Source organism: Apteryx mantelli, chromosome 13, assembly GCF_036417845.1.
Source record: "Apteryx mantelli isolate bAptMan1 chromosome 13, bAptMan1.hap1, whole genome shotgun sequence".
In the NCBI taxonomy this organism is placed as follows: domain Eukaryota; kingdom Metazoa; phylum Chordata; class Aves; order Apterygiformes; family Apterygidae; genus Apteryx; species Apteryx mantelli.
Genome location: NC_089990.1, coordinates 19,309,022 through 19,332,782, shown reverse-complemented (window position 1 = coordinate 19,332,782; position 23,761 = coordinate 19,309,022). Strand labels below are relative to the sequence as shown.

At 36.5% G+C, this 23,761-nt stretch overlaps 1 protein-coding gene across 7 annotated transcripts in view; it reads right to left on the bottom strand.

The window, feature by feature from the left end:
* STAG2 (STAG2 cohesin complex component) overlaps nucleotides 1-23,761 on the bottom strand; it is an 83,679-nt gene that overhangs the window by 37,074 nt on the left and 22,844 nt on the right. For 5 of the 7 annotated variants that reach the window (XM_067304274.1, XM_067304273.1, XM_067304277.1 and 2 more), the window contains 4 exons: nucleotides 7,649-7,793; nucleotides 5,130-5,208; nucleotides 3,744-3,905; nucleotides 694-790 (listed from right to left, as the gene is read on the bottom strand). In XM_067304274.1, the coding sequence (XP_067160375.1) occupies nucleotides 694-790; nucleotides 3,744-3,905; nucleotides 5,130-5,208; nucleotides 7,649-7,692 (382 nt within the window). In that variant the 5' untranslated portion in view covers nucleotides 7,693-7,793. The remainder of the gene's footprint in view (nucleotides 1-693; nucleotides 791-3,743; nucleotides 3,906-5,129; nucleotides 5,209-7,648; nucleotides 7,794-23,761) is intronic. The other 2 variants (XM_067304275.1, XM_067304276.1) reach the window with 1 other exon arrangement.

Sequence of the window (23,761 nt, the reverse complement as noted above, 5' to 3'; positions counted from 1 at the left end):
ATGAACGATAAGTGTTTATCAGGATGGAGAAACACTTTGGCAGAACAAGTTCCATTCAATCCCACTTATAGTTTATCAAGTGCAGTGACACAGCACAGTGAGTTGGTTACCTTCTCTTCTTCAAAAGGAGGTAAGGAAGAAAAAGAATGGAGGATGTGAATCGAGGAAAGAAAACCAGAAGCCCCCCAAAAACAGACAATAAAATAAAATATGGGAATACAGTCTTCTTACAGACAGGCTACTACAAAGCTGTCCAAAATCTCTTTTAAATCAAATATCTCTAAAAAGGCTTTGATACAATCTTAGAATGCTCACCAATATGAAGGTGATATATCCAAACTAGAATTCCAAGATTAAGCTAGTTAAACAAACTATTAATATTAAGAGAGAGAGATGGCTTTCTGAAATAATTATAGCAACTGAGGAAGACATGGGAAGTGTTACGTAACAATACTGCATTCTCTCCAGTCAGAATCAGGCTTAATCTACATTTTGAAATAATTCTACAACATTGCCAAACCACTCGCTCCCCCTACCCCACCCCCAACCTCAAAAATACTACAAAAACTTAATGTAGACTAGCCCCAGGAATAGAGTAGTCCTACACCATATGTGGCATAAAAGTAAAGAAGAGAAACATGCTATAAAATTGCCTAAATGGAGTACAGCTCTAAAATATTTCAAAAATCTTACCTTTGCAGCCTGAACACTGAATAAAGAAGTTTATGAGATCAAGTAGTGCTATATCTCTGTCATGTTTGTATGACTCTATCCAGTCATCCACTACAGACTGAAAAGAAACACATAAAGGCACTTTTTAGTGTTTATAAATTGAAAAGAGTCAGTTTTATTTAACTGCTTTCCAGTAAGTGTGACTCTTGTTTCTTCCAGAAATAAATGGAACTCTGGATTTTCTGATAGATTCAGAACAAAGGTTTAGAATCATCCTTTACTATCATAGAATCAGTTTTCAAGAAAAGAACTCATTATGTTCTGTAAACATACAAGCACGAAGTTGACAACTAAGTATTTTTTGAGGAAGACTGTAAAAAAAATTAGCAAGTTCTATAGAAGCAGCTTGGGGGCAGAGGGGTTGTTTTTTAAACTGGTGAAGCTTCCCTACAGATACCACTTAGGTGTTCAAATCCACCAGCTACAACTCCCTATACTCTTCAAAAATTGTCCCTTTGATGTCTCTGGCTAATGCGCTTCTTGCACATTAGCAGTAACAGGATGAACCATACCCTCCTGTGCTACATGGACATTAACTGCTTAAGTGTTAACTAAACCAAAGCATACTGGCTAATAAAACAGAATAGGTACAAGAAGTCTTTACTACCAAACCTTAAAGGGAAGCAAATTAACAGGAAACCTGTGATAACATTTTTGAGGAAAAAAAGGATTTACATGCAAATCTCTTTTAAATTCATCCACAGGTGAACAGCAATACAGGAAGGTCATATAAAAATGCACATCAATACAATTAATTTATTAATGCAAGTACTTGATAGCTTGAGAGAAAATAAAGAGCAGTTTTGAGTGCTTAATATACTGATATCTTGCCCTAAAACCTAGAGTTATTCTAAATAAGAGTTTACAGAATAATTCAAAGCTTCAAGACAATTAGACTCTGCAGCCTACCATGATTCCTGCTTTTATTCTCCTCAGAGCTTACTCTTTCCAGACATCAGTGCTGTGAAGGCAACATTAACATATTGCCATGCTGAAAACTTCCTGAACAGAAACTAAGAAATGCAGCTAAATCCCTCTTCCTTAGAATAAAAGCAGTCCTAGCACAACATACAACTTTAGCCAGCAAGACAAGAGGAATATAAAAAAAAAAATGCATTCAAAGTGAAACTTTCATAGTTTTCCCAGTAGGAGCAGAACCTATAAAGCTGGTACTGATTTGACTATGGAAAGAAAATTAGAAACTTCTTATATTAGGCCCATAAGGAAGGTCACTGTGTAAGACCAGGATAATATTAGGACAAGGGGGACAAGCATTTCATTTAGGCAGTTGTTTCTCTCTTTTTTAAAAGAACTTAAAAAAAAAAAAAAACAAAACAAAAACCCACCCCAAAACAAAAACACACACACACACACACTCCAGCAGAGGATTAAGTTGCTTAAGTTAACTTTTTGCCTCAGTGGATGAACAATTTGTTTTTGCCAGGGAAGAGAGACAAACTGGGAAGAAGGAATGGAACAGAACAGAAATACACAGTTTTATTTTTCTTTTTTAATTATTAAAGTCTTTTGACATAACCAAGCAAGCTCAGGGCTACAGAGAAAAGCTCTTACAGTGAGTGCTGAGCTGGAGTTTATTTTACTTCAGAAATCTTTTCGGAGAATAGACTTCTTCCTTAATTTTGACAAAATATATGTACTAAAATTCAGTCTATTACCTGGGTCTTGATTCTCCCATTTAATAATCTGGCCTTGCAAAGGCCCATTTTTCTCTCGGAAAGCGTGTTTTTTGCAATAAGTTTTAATAAAAACTACCTACAGCAAAAGATTTTGGCTGTTTATCATTGTACGTACACAGTTAGAACGTCATAAAAATAAAGTCTCCGATAAGTGGCTGAAAATGTAGCACACAGAGCAACAGCTAGAAAAGTTTATTTCCTATTCCATAGCAAGTTAAAAGAAAAAAAAAAAGCTCAGAACAAAAAGGACAGAAATATCATAATTTCCCTGTGCAAATAAATGAGAGTCTGTTGGGGGTTTTTTGTTTTTTGTTTTTGTTTTTTTTTAAACACAAGTCTGGACTAAATTTCTGCCAAGGAATTCAGGCTTCAAGGTCCCCAGTTCCCAGGAGCCTGCAAATCTTGAGAGGACTGCATATAGACCCAGCTCCCCGCATACGTATCAGAGAAGCTGTAAACCCTAGATTTTCAGTCCCGAAGATAGTCTTTCTGCTAGGCTGCTGAGGAGTCACATGAGTGAGTCAGCAGGAAATCTTCATGGCTGACAGGCTTACATTTTAACCCTCCCTTCACTGGGGGGTTTACACAGCCACACAAACATTTTACTTGTTTAACTGCATTTTCCATATAAAAATGTCTAACTAGCTTCATTTTTTAGCAGACCGACTTCAGTCCTATTACCTAAAGGAGAGAGTGCCTAATCCAGAAACTTCTGACAGGTTAAAATCTCCTAACCCAAGTTCCAGCCAATTCCAGCGCAGCAATGCACATGAGCTAAGTCAAGTTAGTCAAAATATAAAGAGCAGACCTTCAGCTGCAGCAGGTGATTTTACAGGAGAGGATAAACAGCTATTTCTTTTCAGAAAACCTAAGCTCTGGAAGCACCTAAAAACTACAGATTTATTGCTAAGTGTTTCTGCCAAGCATAGGCATAAACCACATCTCTATTTAGCTACAGCCACATTACTAAATAAATAAATAAATAAATAAAGGACTTAGAAGTCATACAGTGTAAACTAACTTTTATTCATTCAGGATACTAGAATTCACTTTGAATAGTATTTTAAGTCTCTCCATTATATATTTGATTATTCGAGTCTGGCATTTGGAAATGAAAAAATCAGTTCTCTCTAATTCAAATATTAACAGTGCAAAAGCAGGGGGTTTTTTAATCTTAACCTGGAACTAAAAACTACAGAATGAAAAAAAACTCTCTAAGCTTAATTTTATTAAATCATACGTACAGAAAAATAATATTACTGCTATATTTAAATTGTATATTCATCTAAGTCCCAGAGAGATCCGAAGTCTTACCTGCATAGCACTCTTGCCCATTTTAACTACCTCAAACAGCATCATGTTTTCCACACCATTCTGTTGGTGATGTCCATTCATCCGATTTGGACCACCAGGTTTCCCTCCTCCGTTTCCACTTTTCCCCTTTTCTGCTGGTCCTTTTTTCCCTTTTTTACAGGTCTGCAATCACACACACACACAAAGGAAGTTTTATTTGGTTATCATATAGTAATTAAAAAAAAAAAATCACTATTCTTAACTGACAATTATATACAAGGACTTTTGTTTTAGGCAACCCAATTTAAAATCCGAAGTTGACAATAAGAGCTGACTCTGATTTGACACAAAGACTAATGGGATTCATCAGTTCTGTTTCGTCAGGTTCTCATTTAAAATCTTTTAGTAAATAATAACGCCAATCGTGAGCGTGTATGACACAAAAATGTTTTCCTCTCGTTTAAATTGTGAAATAGATTATACAGATTTTATTTAAAACAGCTATAGCTATTCCCTTAATGCATCACATAAGGAACAGTCTCCTCTGCAATTCACTAACCTTTTGTTTTTTAATTTAGTACAAGCTCGGTGGGAGTGAGAGAGGAGTAGAGGGGGAATCGAATAAGAGAACAGACACCTGAACCAAGAAGGACTTAGAGTAGGGAAAAACTTAACCATAAGCAGAATTTAAACTGCTGTAGTTTGAAAATATTTATCACACTCTCATAACAGCGAGGTGCTCCTAGCCTGCCCTCCAACCTCTAGGGGCGCAGCCTGGTGGGGGCACTGGCTGCCGGGGCAGAGGGGCCGCCAGGCCAATCAGAGGGCGGAGAGCCGCCGGGGCAGAGGGGCCGCCAGGCCAATCAGAGGGCGGAGAGCCGCCGGGGCAGAGGGGCCGCCAGGCCAATCAGAGGGCGGAGAGCCGCCGGGGCAGAGGGGCCGCCAGGCCAATCAGAGGGCGGAGAGCCGCCGGGGCAGAGGGGCCGCCAGGCCAATCAGAGGGCGGAGAGCCGCCGGGGCAGAGGGGCCGCCAGGCCAATCAGAGGGCGGAGAGCTCAAGAACTTCTCATGCGATTAGTTTTGTGCAAGCACTTTTAAAATGAAAGGAGAGCCAGAATTACTAACACCAACCAAAAAGTAATATATTAGAAGCAAGCTTAAGTATAGAATGGAACACACGCACAGAGAATAATCAAGGTATTTTTCTTCCTGTGCCTCTGTAATACTTAGAAAGTATCTTGCAAATACTTAAGATGAAGCACTTCAATAAAAATATAAATATGAACTCTTCACAGAACACTTGCATTTTCAAAAACTATTCCTAGCTCATTCAGCTTCAAAACAAGGGCTGAACTTCTCAGTTTGTAACAGTGTAAGTGTTTCAGTGTCCCCAGAAACTCAACATACTTTTCCTTTGCCTTGTTTTTGGTTTTTTCCTTCAATATCCTCAAAGTCTGTATCAGAAGAGAAGTGTGTTTCAGACTCCCTGCAAGGATAAAAAGACAGAAACCATTTACACATTTCATCAGAAACCTTCTTAAAAATACCAAAGTCACATAATACCTTCAGTAAACCTAAGTAGACTCCAATACAAAATAAGTTTTTTTCCCCTTCTGTTTAAGTCCACTGTCAAGGAACAGAGTATACCTCGCACTCACACCCTACCCTTTGAAGGAAAAAAAAAAAAAAACCCAAAAAACAAAAAACCACACACACCAAAACACAGCTTCCCTCACAACTGAAGTGCCTCAGCAGACCCTCCATCCTCTTAGAAACTGAACAAGCAGACAAGAGTTGCAGACATGTTTGGGGGGTAGGGGGGGAATACAGTTGAAAGGGGGGAAAAAAGAGTTTCCAGTAAAGTTTCTCTACCCCAAAGCTATCTACAGCTATGTTTAAGCGGGGGGGGGGATCACCTGAGTTATTATAGAAGAATGCTTAGGTTATATAATCTCTATTTTTGCATTTCTTGTTAAAACACAACTTAAATGATGTTATTACAGCTTGTTTTAACATATACAGGCAGTACAATGACTTCAGGCTGCTATCACAAATTTCTGACGTATACTACCTGATTAGATTTAAAAATGCAATCATAAAGATTGCAGAAGAAGGGGAGGGGGAGAAGACCCCTTCCTACGTGTTTATATATGTTTTTAAATAATCCAAAAACTTAAGGTCTCTCACTCTTGTAAAACTGTCTAAAAGGAGTTTTCTGCCTTGTAACACATTTTGCATTTCTGGTTTTGTCAGCTTTGTGTGGCATTCTGATATGCACTGGAAAAATCTCCAAATTTACAAATAATGGCAAGAAGTCTTTCTTCTTTAAAACCTCTTAAGTGCTCTTAGTTTTGTAGGCAAGGACAGAATACAAATTCCAAACATTTCACTAGGCAATGAACTATACCAACTTAGTCAAAAACGGTTATAAACAACTGTATAAGCAATATTTTACTTTAAACCATTCTCCTTTCAGTTTATTTCTCATTAAAAAGAAAAAAGCCTACATAAACAATCCAGTTGACACAAAACTTTTTCTTTGCATCTTTTTGGACTTTTAAAGAATTGAACACTATTTTAACCAATTGCTGAGATTCCAAACCTCATCTGCTTTTTCCTCTTAACTTTTAAACTCTGCAGAAGGTGAAGCTGTGTCATCTTAGTCTTATTAATTCTTCACACATCCATGCAGCTTTCGAAGACAGACATTACACAGAACCTAGAAATTTTTTGCTATTTCCAAGGAAACAACTCCCTACCCCAACACATACATTGAAGATTGATTGTTAAAATCTTTCTAAAAATACAGAAAGCAGAAGATAAAGGATGCAATGTCACTGTGCACCCATCAGTTGCAAAAATTCTCAAATATTATTTTAGCTGCCCTTATATTTGTTTTCCTTCTTCTCTGTGGAGAAAGTGAGATTGTAGCAAACAAAAGTCTAAGCATGGAAAAACTTAACAGGCTTTACATTTGAATAGATCTAATTCAGACAAGATTATTCTCAGGGATTCATTAGACGGCTTTGAAAATAATAGTAAAAACTTTCATTTCATACTTTTAAGTATTTGCAAAATTATGGGGTTTTTTTAATAGCCTCAATTCTGGACAGTCTTAATATTCTTAATTAAGGATTTGTAGACTTGCTGTGTTTTCACTTGAAGTTAAGACTGGAAAGTATTTTTGGATTTTAAGTGAATTACAGAAGAAAAATCAAATGAATTCATGTCTACTGACAATGAAAAGGTGGGAACCTGTTTTAGTTAAGTTAGTCTACTTCTACTAATCATTTTACTTCTCTGCCCAAAATGTAATCTAGTCCTGATTTTACATTTTGGCAAATCAGATAGATTCTTAAAAATTGTAGGAAGATCAGGGATCTAGTAAAATGACATCACAAACACCTGGGAACCGATACCTAAGGGAAGTTAAGACTGGCAGTAGCAAAACCTTTTGGCACTAGAGTGCTGTGAGTATTAGGTGACCGCCTCAGTTATTATGGGCTAACACTTCAATTACTTAATGTCTCTCTATGAGGAGAACTTAATGAAGGAAACTTAAGTTTTTGGTATTCCTCATCAAGGAACTTGGTCACAAAAAATACATTATACATGGGGAAAAAATATTTCTGTTGTGATGACTTCCACACTAGCAAAGCTTTAAAAGGATTTGAAAATAAAGAATAAAAAACAAAAATAAGCACTTCTAAAATGCCCATTTTCATTTCCTTTGAATACTGAAAGAGACAAATCAAACAATGCTTTATATTTATCAACTTCTTGATAGGAAAAAGAAAATCTAGAACCCCATTCCCTCATTTTGTTTTCTCCAGCAAGAAAAAAAAAAAAAAACCCACCATAAGTATTAACACTAAAAAGTACCAGTACATTTAAAAATCAAACCAGCAAATCCTTAAAGCACTTACTGAAGGAGAGTAAAATCAGTTGGTATTTCTGGAGCTGCTATCATTTCTTTATCATCTTCTGGAACACCACTGTATTAGAAAGATATTCAAAAACCAGTCTGAAGTACAAGCTTACTTGCTTTTCTTCCTTTGTGATGGACAATTTCTATAATAACAATAATAATAATAAAAAAGTTAAATACAGTGAAAATTTTTCCTCGCGTGGGGGGGAGGGCAGGGGAGGAAGGGCTGATAACCTAGAATACATTAGATACCACCACCATCTGTTTCCAGCCAAGCTTCTTCCTTTTTAAATAAAGATTTTATATAGTTGACTCCTCCCATGATCTTACCACAACGCATCTCAGCAAATGTTAATGGCATCACAGTAAGAGATAACACAGAAAACATTCTCTGAATAGGACGAACAAACCGGAATAGTTTTCATAAACATCTTGCAAGTCAGGTACGGATTCAAAATAAAAAGTTATTAAGTTTGAATCAACTGCAGAGCCCAGCAGTCCTATCAACACAAGCATACTCTGGTTAATCACAACAAATCACCACAGATTTGAGGTTAAATTTAAATTTAAAGTGCATTATGTATACCACGTTTGTACCTCTGATTTGTAAACTTTCACGACATTTTCTGCAAAGATAAGCTCTTTGAGAAGTTATTATAACCTAACCAGCCGTTTTACAACTCTGTCTTCCAGATTTGATAAACCAGGCTTACAACAGTTTTAACATTTAAAGCAGCTGACATGCATCTAACTAATATCAAGGAAGACATGATTATCCCCATTTTATTAAAAAAACACTAGAATCAGCATAGCATTTTGTCAAGAAAACACAACACAATGCAATGTTTAGTTTTTATATTAATTATACTATTGCCACCTATTTTTTTTCCAACTGATTTTCCTTTGTTTAGGGGAAAAAGCCTCACTGAATGCTTCAAATATGAGACCTAACCATGCAGGCTACAATCTTTCATGTCAATTGTCTGCCTCATGCTAAGTTCACATGGTTAAATTAAGAAAACATTAGGTTTAGGTACTTTAAAGATGCAACAGCAAGGGGAAGAACCTTCAGAGTTAGAAGCTCTACTGATTTTAGACCTTGTTGGAGGGACTAGGTATTTGAAGGCAAGATTTAATTTTGGCATGTTTAGTACAGGTTGCTTAACATGTGGTAGCTATATGCTTCAGAGACTGTATTTAAATTGAGCTTGTAGATAAAGCCAGTAGATTTTTTCCTGCAAGTGCCTCTTCCAAATACTAGGGGCCACTATAGCTTCCAGAATTTGGAGAGATCAGAGAAACCATGAATGCTGAACTTCTCATGCTCTCTTTCTTCTCACTGTATACAATAACATAGACAGAGAAACCAGAGCCAAGAGAGTTAGTGGCAAAAAGAGACAAGGTCAGAGATAGGCCGGTGCATCTCAAGATGGTCAGCAATTACTGAAACACATTCTATCCAGAACACAGTAGAAGATGCAAAGCATCAGGGCTTCAAAAAGTTGTTCCTGGAGAATGGCAGCAGCCTTTGTCACTCCTTTCCTCCCTTCCCTAAAACCATTCATACTCTCTTGCTTGGTTATGCACTGTCTCTAGCAAACAATTATTCACAGGTAGGGTAACATCCCTTCCCCCATCATTATCTTTGTAAGCTCTGCCATTCAGGATTACCTGATTTAATTCCCCAATAAAATGGGCAAAATATACCTCAAGATTTTTTTTCCTGGATCATCAAGTTAAACTGGTTCAACAGCAGGCATCCAGAGCTAAAGCACAGGAAACAAACTGCATAGCCATGAGCAGGGGATGGAAGACCAAGACTCCCTTACTTTGGTGGCAAGGAGCTATTAGGTCATCCAGGCTCTCAGTAAAACCACACTATCATTTTGCGACATGGTGAAATGCTCTACACTTTGGATTATAATTCTTCCAAGTATACCAAGGCCAAGAATTTTTCTAAGATTTGCCCAGATTCAGATCAAATTTATTACCTGTCAAATTTTGGAAAAATAATTCTCAAAAACAGTTCCATACAATCACAGAAACATTAAAAAAAATTGATAACAAACTAGGAAAAAGGATGGGCAAATGATTAAGTTATATATTCTCGGCATCAGACAAGTCAAATAAATCGCCTGATAAAACTAGTTGGCTGCAGCTTATACCAACTTGCATCTCCTGTAAGGACCATTCATATTAAGACAAGCACAGGAAAAGGAAATAAGACATTATTTGGGCATAATCACTTCATACAAAACACAAAAGAAATATCAAGTTCTTACTAGATGCTGAAGAGTTCAGCTACTAAGATTGAAGTTTCAAGAATCGTTTTTCTTGAAGGAAAAAGATACTTGACCTTCATGAGTGCTACAATACAAGTTCCAGAATTCATGAGATTTCATGAATAATGTACCGTAGCAAACTATATATTGATATTATGGAAAACAACAGAGTTACAGATGAATGCCTTCCCAGAATACATGAGGTAAGACAAGAAGAGTTCTCCCGCATCATCAGGTTCAGGCCCCAGGAATGACCAAAAACCCCTTCACATTAATCCCTGTGAAGGATAATTTTAAAAGTTTTACATAAGGAGTATCTAAAATTGTGATGCACTCAGCTATAGAAACGATAATGGCAAACAGCCAACAGAAGCTGCCCAGGGAAGACATTTGCTTTGTTCTTATAGCGATGTTTTCCCTGAATATCCTCCCAGCATCCAGAAATAACTCAGGCATTTTCTAAGCCAAACAGACTGTCTTTGCATTTTACAGCCTCTAATCAATATTTTTCCCCCCCGCATGAATATTACTTTTTCAATTACTTTTCAAACCCAATATTCAGCATCCATGATATCCCACACAGGAACTTCCACAGCCTATTTGCATACTGCAAAGAAACACGTTCTTTGCTTTGAATTTATCACTTCCTGATTTTATTTGATGTTCTCTAGTTTTAATATTGGAAATGACTGTCATTGATCATTCTCTATTATCCTTAATCTCAGCAAATGCCTTTTGGAAATTCAAAAAGACTGTCAGTCATGTTCTCTTTGTGCACATACTTGATGATTCATTCAAAGAGCCAGGTATGAAAAGCTGTTGAGAAAGAGGAAAACTGTCCATACATGCATCCCATTAGAACTTTTATAATACATGCAAGTTTATCATAATGCAAATGAACAAAAGAAACTCTTGCAGATGCCATTCCAAACAGCAAAAGTTTAAATTATCTAATGATGTGCTTTAATAAGCACATTCTTTTAATAGCTGTTAAATCTGCCTAAACTAAAATGGATGTATCATGAAAAGCAGCTCTTCAGATTTTTTTGCCTGTTTGCACATTCACACAATTCCAGCTTTAAATTTCCCAAGTTTATACTGAAGTCTCTCTGTAAGTCTATGAAAACTTTCAAAAAGTCACTCAACTTTGTGAAATCATAATTAAATTATTAACTTTTAAAAAGAAAATGTATCCTGCTGAAAGATCACAAGGTGGAGCTCTAGCCTAAAGCTAACTGAAGAAAATCCGAAAGACAGGTCATCCAGAGGTTGACCTAGTTATTTCTATGCAATAAACTTTATAATAGATTGCTAAAACAGCAATAATATTGTGTCCCGTTTCCTTTAGATTTGTATTTAAATTATACAGAGACACCAAAAGATTCCTGCCTCTTGTTTGGAAAAAATACATAAACATGTTTGATTCAATGAGTTTTCTAAAGACAGAAACGCATCCAGCAGCTGTAGTATGACCACTCTCAGCATATAGTTCTAAAAAAGGAAGCAGAATTTCAAAATATATTTTAATAGCAGAGATAATGCATCCCTTTATTGTATCTTTACATGTAAAGTTTTTACCAACCAAATGCTAACGAAATAAAAAAACTAAACAAAAGGAATCCAAAGACACTAATCTCATATGATGTTGCCAACTTTAAATGTAACAGTTTAAAATATTTTGACTGATGAGGGTTGGGGGGCGGGGGGGAGGGTGGGAAGCAAGCTAAGCACAAAGCACTATAAAGAACTAGAATGAATCTTCACTGAGAAACTGATTTAAAAGGTGAACGTTTTTCCCTAATGCATAAACAAGTAATTGAGGTGTGGTGGTACTTTTAACTCAAATATGTCAGGCAGAAGTTGAACTCTGGCAAAAGTTTGGCAAAATACACCAGCACAAGTCACACAGTAACACATAAAACAATTAACAGCTGCTGAGTGCTACTCATCCTCTGACAATTTTATTATATGCACAAAGAGGCTCAACAAACATTAATACTATTCAGCCAGCAGCCTTTGTTAAAATACAGCATATATATATATACACACAAAATATATGAAGAATCAGGAGATTTGTCCCAGAAATCTGCATTTCATACACTCACATAAATACAGTACATTGAGTTACTTAACAAGTTCACAGGAAAGAGCTTCAGTTAAAGGGGGGTTTTTTTGTTTTTTTTTTTAAATTATCTTATTATCTTTCTGGTTTGTTTTGTTTTTTCCTTAGAGTCAATTATGTGAAGTTTTATAGGACAAATCAGTAATGGGCAAGGCAGAAATGCAAAGATTAAAAATGGCTGCATGGACAGAATAAAGATTCAAGAGATGTAAAGTGACTGCTCAGAGGCAAATTAATTTTTTCCCCCTAATTTAGTTCCACATCTGTAAAAACAAAGACCTTACCACCTTAATTCAGAAGATTAGGACTTCTAAAATTGTGATGCACTCAGCTATAGAAATGATAGCGGCTGAAGAAGTTCATCCTAAAATTATTTATCTATCTGCGAATGAGGTGCTGATGCTTCAGAACCAATTACGCAGCAACAATAGTTAAAATGCTAGCTGGAGAAAATGTAAATCAAGGACCAGAAGTATTTGAAATATTTTCCTTTAACTATTTTAGTAGAGAAAGGTGATATAAACAATATTATGTCCCACACTCCTTTTCTCAGAGAGACAGACTAGAGTATGTCTAGACTTTTGTTTTATAAAATATGGCTGTGGAGGGAGTTTCCAAGTAATAAATATGCTTCTCATATTACATTTGCATTCATATTAGAGTAAGGCTATACAGTAAATTTTTAAGTGAGATTTTGAGCAAGTGTATGACACATTCCCTACAGGCCTGAAAGGGTATGTTATTTCTACTAATATTGCAGACCCTAGTATTTCAACTGCCATCAAGCTTTAAAGCAATTCTGTAATTGAGTAAAATACAGAAAACATACTTCAAATTGCATTTTATATTGTAACAATTGTATTTTAATACAATTTAGTTATAACCATATCAGCAGTTTTGATCACATTACGATAGCATAATCAAGACTAAACTGAACAGTAATGCAATTAAAATCTTTAGACGCAGAGTTATTTTTGTGCCGTATGCTTAACAAATAAGTCTTGTAATTCCTTTACACCTGCAATAGACATCATCCATCTGCATTCTTCCATGCTTATAAGCAGCAACACTGTCTTTATACACAATAACAACAGTTCATGGTGCCAAAGTCACTGAACACTTAACACTTCCATAAAAAACCTAAATGACCTAATTTATACAGGTCTTATCTTTTCAACCTCTTTCCTCACAATCAATGTTTTCTACATCTCCAGCTCTTCCCTCCTGCCTCCCCTGGCACTTCTGTTCACACATCTCACTTTTTTCATCCTTTAAAGGATGGTGGCCACTGATATTGTGTCACCACACTGTACTATTTTTATTCCCTGGCCCTCTATTCAATTTTCATGGTTTGCTCTTTGATTCATGAAATATGTTTGCTGATTAAGTGGGAAAGAGCCATCTTAGAACATGCTTTTATGACACAGCTGAAATATTCTAACTGTGGGCTGCTGCTGAAAGTGCTGGTCCTCCTTCCCACTCCCCAAACACACAGGAAAGTTTCTGCTCCCTTCTCTATTCCAGCAGTCAACTGATCCAACAGAAAGAAAATTCTGAAAATGAAACTATCCTTTACCCCCCCCTTTTTTTTTTGGCATGATTACCACTCCATCGAATCAGCTCATCCTGAAGTCATACAAACCACTAGATGCAATACAACAGAGGTGGCTGCAATCCACCCCTTTGACAAAGCTCACGTCGCATTGGTTCAGTTGTAATATCAAGGCCTCAACAGCAGAGGCAGAGTTCTGCTGCCAAGGAGGAAGGAATACAATGAGAATGGGTAATGCCAGAGATCCATTTTTCTGACTACTGCTCCTAGCAAAGAGAGAAATGGCAAAATTGAGTCCCTGGAATAGTTACTGCTATATGCTCATACCTTTCTCTTGTGAAGGGTCATAACAAACAGGCTGTTCTTCTGCGTCTCTCAAATAGGCAGTAAGTGGTAAGGCCCAGACCTTGTGCTAGCTCTGCTGGGCTCCCACTTTTGCAACTGGCTACCTGCAGATGCCTAGAAGCAGCCCTTCAGGTAAACACAGGTAAATCTACAGCCCTCAAGGAGCCCGGGACTGGGCACTCTGTGAGACAGCATGTTCTGCCAATAGTTATCAGGCATCTGCCTGGCCTTGGCTGGCCCTTTCTCTAAAGCATTCCCCCTGCTCCTTTTCATGAGGCTTCCTATATTTTCATTATACAGCAGATTGCACATTAACTAATACTAACAACTTGCTTCTTACTGGCCTTCAGAAAAGAAGCACACCTATGCTGCTTACCACCAGAACAACCCATCCAGGCCACAAGTTTGTCCAAGTGAGCCCTCAAAAAGAGACCAGCCAGGAAAAGGTCAAAACACACAAAGAACATAGGTCCCTGAAGATAATGCACAAACCAGCAAACAGAAGAAACAGAGAAGCAAAATATTTTCACAGTTTAACGAGTTTAAACAGGTTTTATTTAGAAAAAAAGAAAAAAAGAAAAGTTTAAAAGGCATCTGAAAAAAAGGCAGGATAAAGCCTAAATGAATGTTTAGACTTTACAGCAGGTCTGGAGATACGGGGGAAAAAAAAAAAAAAATATATATATATATATATATAAGAACCTCTGTACCATGCTGTCAGCCTCAACTTAGCCATGAAATAGTCCCCCTCTCCTTAAAAATATTTGTTGGACTTCTGCTGGTTTTATTGAGTAAACATGTGCAACAACTATCCTAGAAGGAAATGAGTTTGCTACAGTGCTTCAGTTACATGATTACTCATAAAAGTAACATCAATGATGTCAATATCCTCAATGAAATTAATAATGTATTTATATTACAAAATATTTCGTGGTTTAAATCATGTAAAGAATTTATACATATAATTATAATTCACATTGTCCAGTAACATCTAAGTTTAAAATGATTAGTAAGTATCACAAAACACTGCAAAGTGAATCAAGTATCACCCTTATTAAAGGAAAATTACCTATATTAATTTTAATAGTGCTGCCCAACAATATTCTCCTTACTCATCCTGAGCTCCTTAAAAAACACCTAAAATTCCCACATATCTGAACAGTTTTGGATGTCTTTCCTTTAATACAAGATTAAATAAAGAAAAAAAAAAATACAGGTAGAGTAACAGAAGTAGAAGTTACAGCTCAGTTTATCTGTCACATCTTTCCCTGCCCAAGAGATGGCTTCCAGATGTTGCAGTCTGTGTGGAAAATGAGGCTCTTAGGAAGAATAAAAGCCAAGTCAGATGACAACCAAGATTAAAAAAAAAAAAAAAAAAAAAAAAAAAAAAAAAAGCCAAAAAGACAAGTTAGTTTGGGATACAAGGCAAGCATAACTCTCAACTGCCTAACTGTCCAAAATTTCCAAACTAAACCATGGAATAGATCAATATATCCCTCCTCATGCTGATCTCTTAAAAACATAGGCCTTTGCACTCCTCAAGATTTTCACTCCTGTAAGAGATATGGATTAAATGCAGACCCTCTGTCCGCAGCAAGCAGGTAACCAGCTACACAGTAAAGATGAGACTCAAACAAAACTAACGTTGTTCAAATGGGCAGTGAACAGCAATAAATTGCTTCAGTACACTCAGAGGTACGGTTTTCCAACAGACAAGATATTGCATTTGGCAAGTTCTATTTTTTGTTCTTCTACTGATCAATGTGAGCCTGCAAGTTGCCTCACTTAGTGGGAGTCTCTGCTTCCCCTCCTACCATATAGATTTTCCTCTTTGAAAATTCCAGCCAAACAGATCACTAAGGTTCTGTGCCCACATCTTTGCTTAGGCCGTTCTAAAAACAACTGCCTCCTATTATATACTCTGGAAGAAGGCCTATATACTATGTATTACAATAGCATCAGCTGCTACTATAAGACAAATAGTCAAATATTAGATATCCCAAATAAGGGAAAAGCCCATAAAATAGAACTAGCGAGGAGTGGAAAGCAAAACCTCTCACGCACGTCTCCCAGAGTCAGCTCATATGAGCCCAAGTCATAATGAATTTTGGATAGTCCTTTGAAGAGCCCAGTTTCTCTGCACTGTGATCCCAAGCATTCTGAGGTAGGAAGCGAGAAGCAAAAAATCAGTTTGGTTGTGTTCTGTCAGCTGAGATCCACTGGAGTTTATTAGCTGAAGCTTCACGCTACATAAAAATGGCTGAACTGCTTCCAGATGAAAACTGAAGAGACTAAGCTCAGCACAGAAACAAATAAAGAGTAAGCACAGGACAAACAATTAGTCTAACTGGATCTAAAGAAGAAGGGATGGGGGAGGGGTGGGGAAATCAATGTGCATGGAACCAACTCAGATGTGTCTGATCTACAGACAACCTAATCTACAACCTATCCAGGTATAACGGTAGCTGTTTTCTACCCATCAAGACTCACCTACAGCAGACAGTGTAACTTTTACTGATCGCTCCTGGCCTTGCTCTAAAATAAGAAGGCCAGTGTTGGCTGAGTCTAACTCACTGCATATTTGTACAAGCACTTTGACTTTCTTACATTTTCCTGCATGATACATTCTATAATTTGATCACAAGACTTGGGCAAAACAGACACTTAAGAGAAGCTTTCACCAGTACAGAGAGCTGTCATGTGAAGTTTTCCTCCTCACATACACCCAAATGTATCTTCTGAAAAGGAAAAAGAGGGGAGCACCAAGTAGGTATCATCCCTGATTTGCAGAAGAGGCAACCACAAACTCTCTGAAGCTCTGAATTTTCTCGTATTTGCTGAGCCCTTGCCATGCTCCCTTCTCTTCATGCTCCATCTTTCTACTCCCCCCGACCCAGCTCGGCTTATCCTTTGAGGAACAGGCCTTATCACGGCTCACTAATCCTGGACTAGAGAGAAGGCATCACTTTGAGATTCCCTGGGGACCACCTGCAGGAATACAGCAGCTTCTGCACCCCCATGCAACATGCTCTCCTGTTCTACCAGGCTCTCAGCTGGGTAACTACTGTCATTATGAGATGCACAACAGCAGTATAAAACTTTATAGTGAAGTTCCCAAAACTGCCATTACACAAACACAGAGGTAAATAATCAACAGCAGCTGTCCACCCCTCCCCCACTCAAATGGCAGACCTACTAGCACAGAAGACAATTAAATGACACAATTAAACCTGTGCCATTAGTATTGGAAAGGAATATTTAAGAAAGAAGGAATAAATATCGTGCTGCATCCAAATCAAGCAGTATGAAAGCCTTTGGTTTTAGCTGTCAAGAGTGGCTTATGGCCCTTTCAAAGATCAATCTAAATCAGTCTTAAAAATAATAATAATAATCAAGCAACCACTCATGTATTCAGAAGTTTTTTCACCTCTAAACCAGAAGAAATATAGATAAAAATCTTATCTTTGGATTTAAAAGTTATTCTTGTAATTCTGCCAACCTCAGAACATCTGTGCCCTGTACATCATCAGTCATAACTTAAAGATTTTTTAATACCCAACATTTGTTCCTGTTCTTCCTCATAACATTTGGGCTAAAATCCCACTTGATTTGTTCAGAGATTTGCAGCACTGAATACTAATTTTATATGAAACAGCAATTGTGATCTGCATGGCTTTCCCCCACACAATTTAGAGAACTGAATATATCCACAATGCAGAGTGCTAACAATCCATTAATGAAGTCATTACCAGATTAAAAAAAAAAAACACACACACACACACACACACACACACACCCCCTATCAAGTCCAAAAAGCCTTCTCTTCCCTTTTCTCTATTCATCCTAAAACAGTTCTCTTAAAAAATAAAAATAAAATAAATAAAATAAATAAAGTTAGGAAAAAGAGCTTTATGGGAGAGAAGACTGGTGCTGAAAGCTCACTTATGGAGACCTGGAGTTAGCTACTGAATTTCGTTAAACATCCACAGAAAACTAGCTTGTCCACTTGTATACATCCTAAAAACATTGCAAAAATATTGGCATTATTAAAATCAATAAGTTCTTTGAACTCTGTAATTGCTTACTTGTGGCAGGTAATGAATTATGCCAACTGGCAGAGCTGTAACATGCTATGCCTGTTTTATAAAAGCTAATGTGAAGAAAAAGATACCCAAATTGTCAAAAACATTTTTAAAGATCAAGCTCATTTTAATATGTAAGCTGACAAATAATGAGAAACTGCTGATGTGTAAAAAAAAATATTCTGAAGCAAAGGACAGTAGGACTCTTCCTTTTGAAATACCTTCCCATAAGTCTCTCAAATATTGTGCATAAGGCATCTCAGGGATACAGGAGCACATCCATTCCACAGAGATTTAAAACATAAAGTGTACAGCTTGTTAAAACTACCAAAATTAAAACTTAGGTTTCTTCATTTAATTGGGGGGGGGGGGGGGGAAGGGAAACCCTGTCAAAAAGCTAAACCCATTTTAGATGCTAGTTCTTGAATAAGTTCATAATGACAATAAAACTAGTAACTCCCTCCTGCTCCAAAAGGCAGTTACAGCCTACAGCTAAATTTGTATTTAGTTGAAAATTTACTGGTTATATTATGCAAGTATCATATTTTGCAGTAAATATTTCAGTTAAGTAATGTTAAATACCTAGAAAATATTTTTAAAACCACCACTTCAGCACTTACTAGTTCAGCAAGACAGTAGAAGCTGTTCTGGTAAACTAGTTACCTTCACCTTCTTTGTGGGGCCTTTTTTCTGCTTATTTTTAAAAAATAAAAAAAAATAAAAAAATAAAGGAGCAGTAGTGCCAGATGTCTCTTAAACAAGCTACACGTGCTGCAATTCCTCCCCCTTCCCCCGCTCCAAGAAAGAAAATCTGGAACTGGGTGTACCCTACAGTGCCATTTAACTGAATTCAGAGAATTGCCGCCATACTCTTCGAATTCCATGAAACTCTCAGCAGACCCACGAAACTCTCAGAAGACTTCTGCGACTCCGAGGTATCACAGTCATTTATGGATACACTCACCTAAGCAGATGAAAAATCTCACATGTTAAAGGATTTTTTTTTTTAAAGCAGCTGAGACAAAAATGCAATCTTGGGCATAAGCAAAGCATTTTAACTGTTATTTTCACCATACCTTAAACACAAAAAGAACACCCTTTTTATTTGACATAGTTTACCAACTCCTTCAGCACAAGGCATACCAACGAACCACTTTTCTCTACTATAAAGGTAGTCAGTAAATATTTATATAATGTAAATTAACATTCCATTGCAGTGCTGACTGTATTTACAGTAACTGTATTTTAATTTGCACAGCAGATTAGTACTTGTGATCTTGTGTGACAAATTCAAAGACATTTACTATTGAACTACTCCTCCCTAAGACTTTTGACAGGTTACTAGCTGGGGGGAAGGGACTAAGCAAGCAAACAAACCAACCCACCCCTAACTACACCAATTATCATCACTGCATTAAAAAGGGGGGGGGGTAGGGAAGGGGAAGAGGGAAAGTGAACATGTTTCCACATTTCATATGCTCTAGTTTACAGTCAGATCTATTAATGACAACTCATCTTCATTGATGATTAAAGCTAATATCCTGAACTGTAAATGGGGAGAAACTGAAGAGCTGACAAATCCCACTTTGCTGACTTACATTACATGGGTGGTAACCTCCAACAGAGGCATGGAAAACTGTCAACTGCCACGGTAAGAGTCACGAGAGGACATCTATCAAAAGCTGTAGTTGTCCAACAATGGCATGAAAAAATGCTTCAGTCGCCCACTGTCGTTTCAGCTTTTGATTTAGAATCTGAACTGCATCATCTTCTTGTGGTTTTCAGTTGAAGATCACATTTGACTGTTATCAGTTTGAAACTACCTCTAATTCTTACAGTAAGAATTTGCTAGATTGCAAGTTCTGTATCTGTCACCAAGTCTTCCCCAACAGTTTTTGTGGTTTCACAATTAACTGCATTGCTACTCTTAACAAAGGTTTCTCTTCCTCTGCGCTGTATGAATACATATTCCCCATCTCCTCACACTCCTCTCAAACCAGAAATGGATAACAACATCTGAAAACACAGAAGTACTGTTAAGCATAAACGGCTTTTCTTTTTCAGTCTCACCTTAGTTTCTCTACCTTCTTGCAGTTAATAACAACTAAGTATTTTAAAAAAGAAGAGTGATTATTTAAAAAAGGTAATACCTCTTTTAGATTGCTTTGGTCTTTCTACTCCTTTTTCCATGTTGTACGCTGTTAAAATATTGTAATGCTTGAGTAACAGTCAATATACTTTCTCTAAACTGCATGTTTATGTTTCTGAAATACAAAAATGAAATCTAGTTGAATTCCCCATATTAAGTTATTTGGTTATTATAATTACTTATTCAAGAGCAGCATTTCTTTGACTTTATTTGTTAGCCATTAATTACATAATTATTCAGTACTTCTGTGTTGAATTCAGCAGATTCTGCTCTTATTTATGGCTAACGTTATTCTCAAAAGGGATTTCTACCAACAGATTGCTATCACCATACAGGATTCTAACATGTAATCATAAAATTTAATAGCAAGTAAAAAGGTTTTTAACCTGACAAGAATTCTGTACAATCACTTGCTACTTACAGCCACTTCAGAGCTCCTGAAATTAAGGCCTAATTGGGAAAAATATATATATTATATATATGTATCACTTATTACAGGCCTGGCTATATATGATGGGAAAGGGGAAGAAACTGACAATGAAGTAACTGGATTAGAGTTCATGCACATTTAAAATACCTTAACAACAAAACACACACACAGACACACACACACACCCCAACCTGGCATTCTGAAGTATAATCAAGTAGCACTCTTTCTTATATGATTTTAATGCCCAAAGCACTGATTTCTTAAGAACACTGGATCAGCAATAAGCTATGTTATATTAATCTCTTTACATTAGTAATGCAAAACGCCAACTTTATGTTCTGCTTACTCAAAAAGCTACTTAATACTTAGAATTGCTTTTACAATTAAACAGCAGTATAGAATTTTCATACTGTTGTACTACTTGCTAATCAGGATTACAAGTACAATACCTTATTTCAAATTGGTTTGCACTTGAAATTTTCAGGAATTTAAATGGAATTCCTATATTTACATGCAACTAGAAGTTAATGCTACCTGACAAAATAGCTACACATAATGAATAGTCATCACATCACTTCAACTAAAACTTATTTACCATCTTTCATTTACCCAAACACATCTTTAAGGGTAGTAAGTTAGAGTATCCTATATCAGAGTAACCTATAAAGTTTTCTTCCTCACATAACCTATCTGAAAAAACTCATTATTTTGGTCATGATCTTTTTACATAGGCAGTAAAACACAGGTTACTAATAAATCAATTGATCTGAAGAAGTAACTTTTTATTGAGTGCTTCTTTCTTAGAGACTCTATATTAAGGAAAGTTTATAGGTTAAAAAAATGTTCTATTTGGATTGTCTCATATCCCCTCCAAAACAAACATGCTGTGTGCCATTAATATTGATACCTGATACAGCACAATTTCATAAACTAGAAGGGCGAGACTAATATTCCATTCGGAGGATCTTTACTTGGCATCAGACTATCTTGGTCTCGAAACAATACAAACTGAGATTTAGCAAAAGTTAGGGAAAGAGGCAATAGCATTCAATTTAATTGTTAGACAAGAACATTTTTATCTGAGTGTAAATTAGGTCTGGCGGTTGTTCAGCTTGACCTCCACTTACTATAATCTTGCCCTAGGGTATGAAAATCCCAGATCATTAAATGCTATGAATTTAGTCTTGCAAGCAACCTAAAATGAACCAACAATCAGAGCCATGTTTTTTTGCCTGCTGTTCAAAAGTAGAGACAAGAGCGATAATAGAGAAAAACATATCAGTTTTTTTAAAAACCTTCTTTCTGCATATCTTAGCATACTTTTTTTTCCTCTAAATTTATTTTAGGATGCATCTGAAAAAAGAATATTTTCCCTTTAAACTCAAAGATCAAGAGAAAAACAATCCATCAAAAAAAGAACCTCCTTTTTTTGGATAAAATTCAGTAGCAATTTCAGGAAGTTTTTCCAAGAAAAGATGGGTTAACATAAAGCAGCCCACTTGATTCAATTATAATTAAGATTTTAGAATGCCAGTTTTCCTACAATTCTCTACACAGTCAACACAGACATTTTAGGAGTTGCTACCAATTCATTCCTGTGAAACAGATGCCTGTCAAAAATATTAACTACAGAACAAATTACTACATGAGTTAACTTAAGACTTTATGTACTAAGTTTAAAAACTACTCTGGAATTGCAGAATCTTGTATAATACACAGCCCACTAGGAAAACAAGAAAATAAAAAATAGAAAAGCATGCAAGAACTTCTTGTAGTCGATCTTAGCAAAATATACTTGTTAAGAAACAAACTAGTAAAACTCCTTTTCTGAAAGTCTTCGCTGAAGGGAGGGAATAAAGAAAGGTAAGTTCAGAGAAGACTGACGATGGACCACAGAATGAGTAATAATTAGCTACTTGGGAATTTAACTTAAATGGTAAAGGATGGCCTAGGAACATAGCTAGAGTATTTGAAGGGCTAAAAATACAGTGAAAACATCTTCTAACCATTCCACTATTGAAACAGCAGCAACTCTGTCATTCTTCTGCTTTAGTCCTTCAAAAAAGTCAAAAAAGCTTAAAGAAGAACTCAAGGTATCACTTGATTTGCAGAACACTGCACAAGTCTACCAGAGAATCAACTCCAGTAAGTTAGAAGACCCACATATATTCAAAAAAAAACAAAACAAAAAAACCACAACCCCCACACACATTAATAAAAATGAAAAAGCATGATAAGTATTGACAATTAGGTATCAAGCTTAACACTCAGTTCACACACAGCAAACATGCACTCCAACGACTAGCTCCTGCACAACCTTTACCACCCTTGCAGCAGTGAGACAGAGAAATAAGAAGTACTCTAAGTTATTATCCACACAGCTTTCTCACAAATAAGTACATACAAACCATAATACCCTGGACAGAGTTAAGAAAATAATTCTGGCATTTTATGCTGTCTACGAAAAAGCCAACCTACAAAGGACACCTTACCAATTTAGGCCTAATAGGACGTCATCAGGTTTCGCTGTAGCACATACAAATATTAATCTCTTCTTTCTGAGCAAAATAATTTAATGGTATTCTTTCTCTATATAGACAATATAATAATGTATTAACTATAGGATGATTACAGACTACAAGTAACATCCTATAGCAATGAAGGTTTAATCATTCTTTTTATTAGAGTATTTGTATATTTAACTATCACAGCACAAATGAGTATGCACATTTTAAAATTCTAATTACAAACAGGGCACCCACCCACCCCACCCACCCCCAAGAGCACTTTAGGGAGAAAAATCAAAGCTCTTTGGACATTGGTAGTTAAAAAATTGTACAGTAATTATGGATGGCATTTTTTCATGACATCACCATATCTTCACCTAACTTCCATTTGAACTTTGAGAAACCGGATTCCCCTGGAAGGGAAAAAAGCATTTTATAAAGAAAGAAAAGAGACTACAGTCCGATATTACTTTCGGAAGCAGATATCAAAATATTTGCACTTCCTCCAATAGCCCTCAGGAGAGTCAAGCAGTCATCAAGTAATTCACTTTCTAAATATGAGGTGACTCCTTGAAGCAACCCAAGAAGCAATTCCCAGCTCAAGAAATCTCCAAGTATTTCCTGGCTTGAGATGCTTACAAC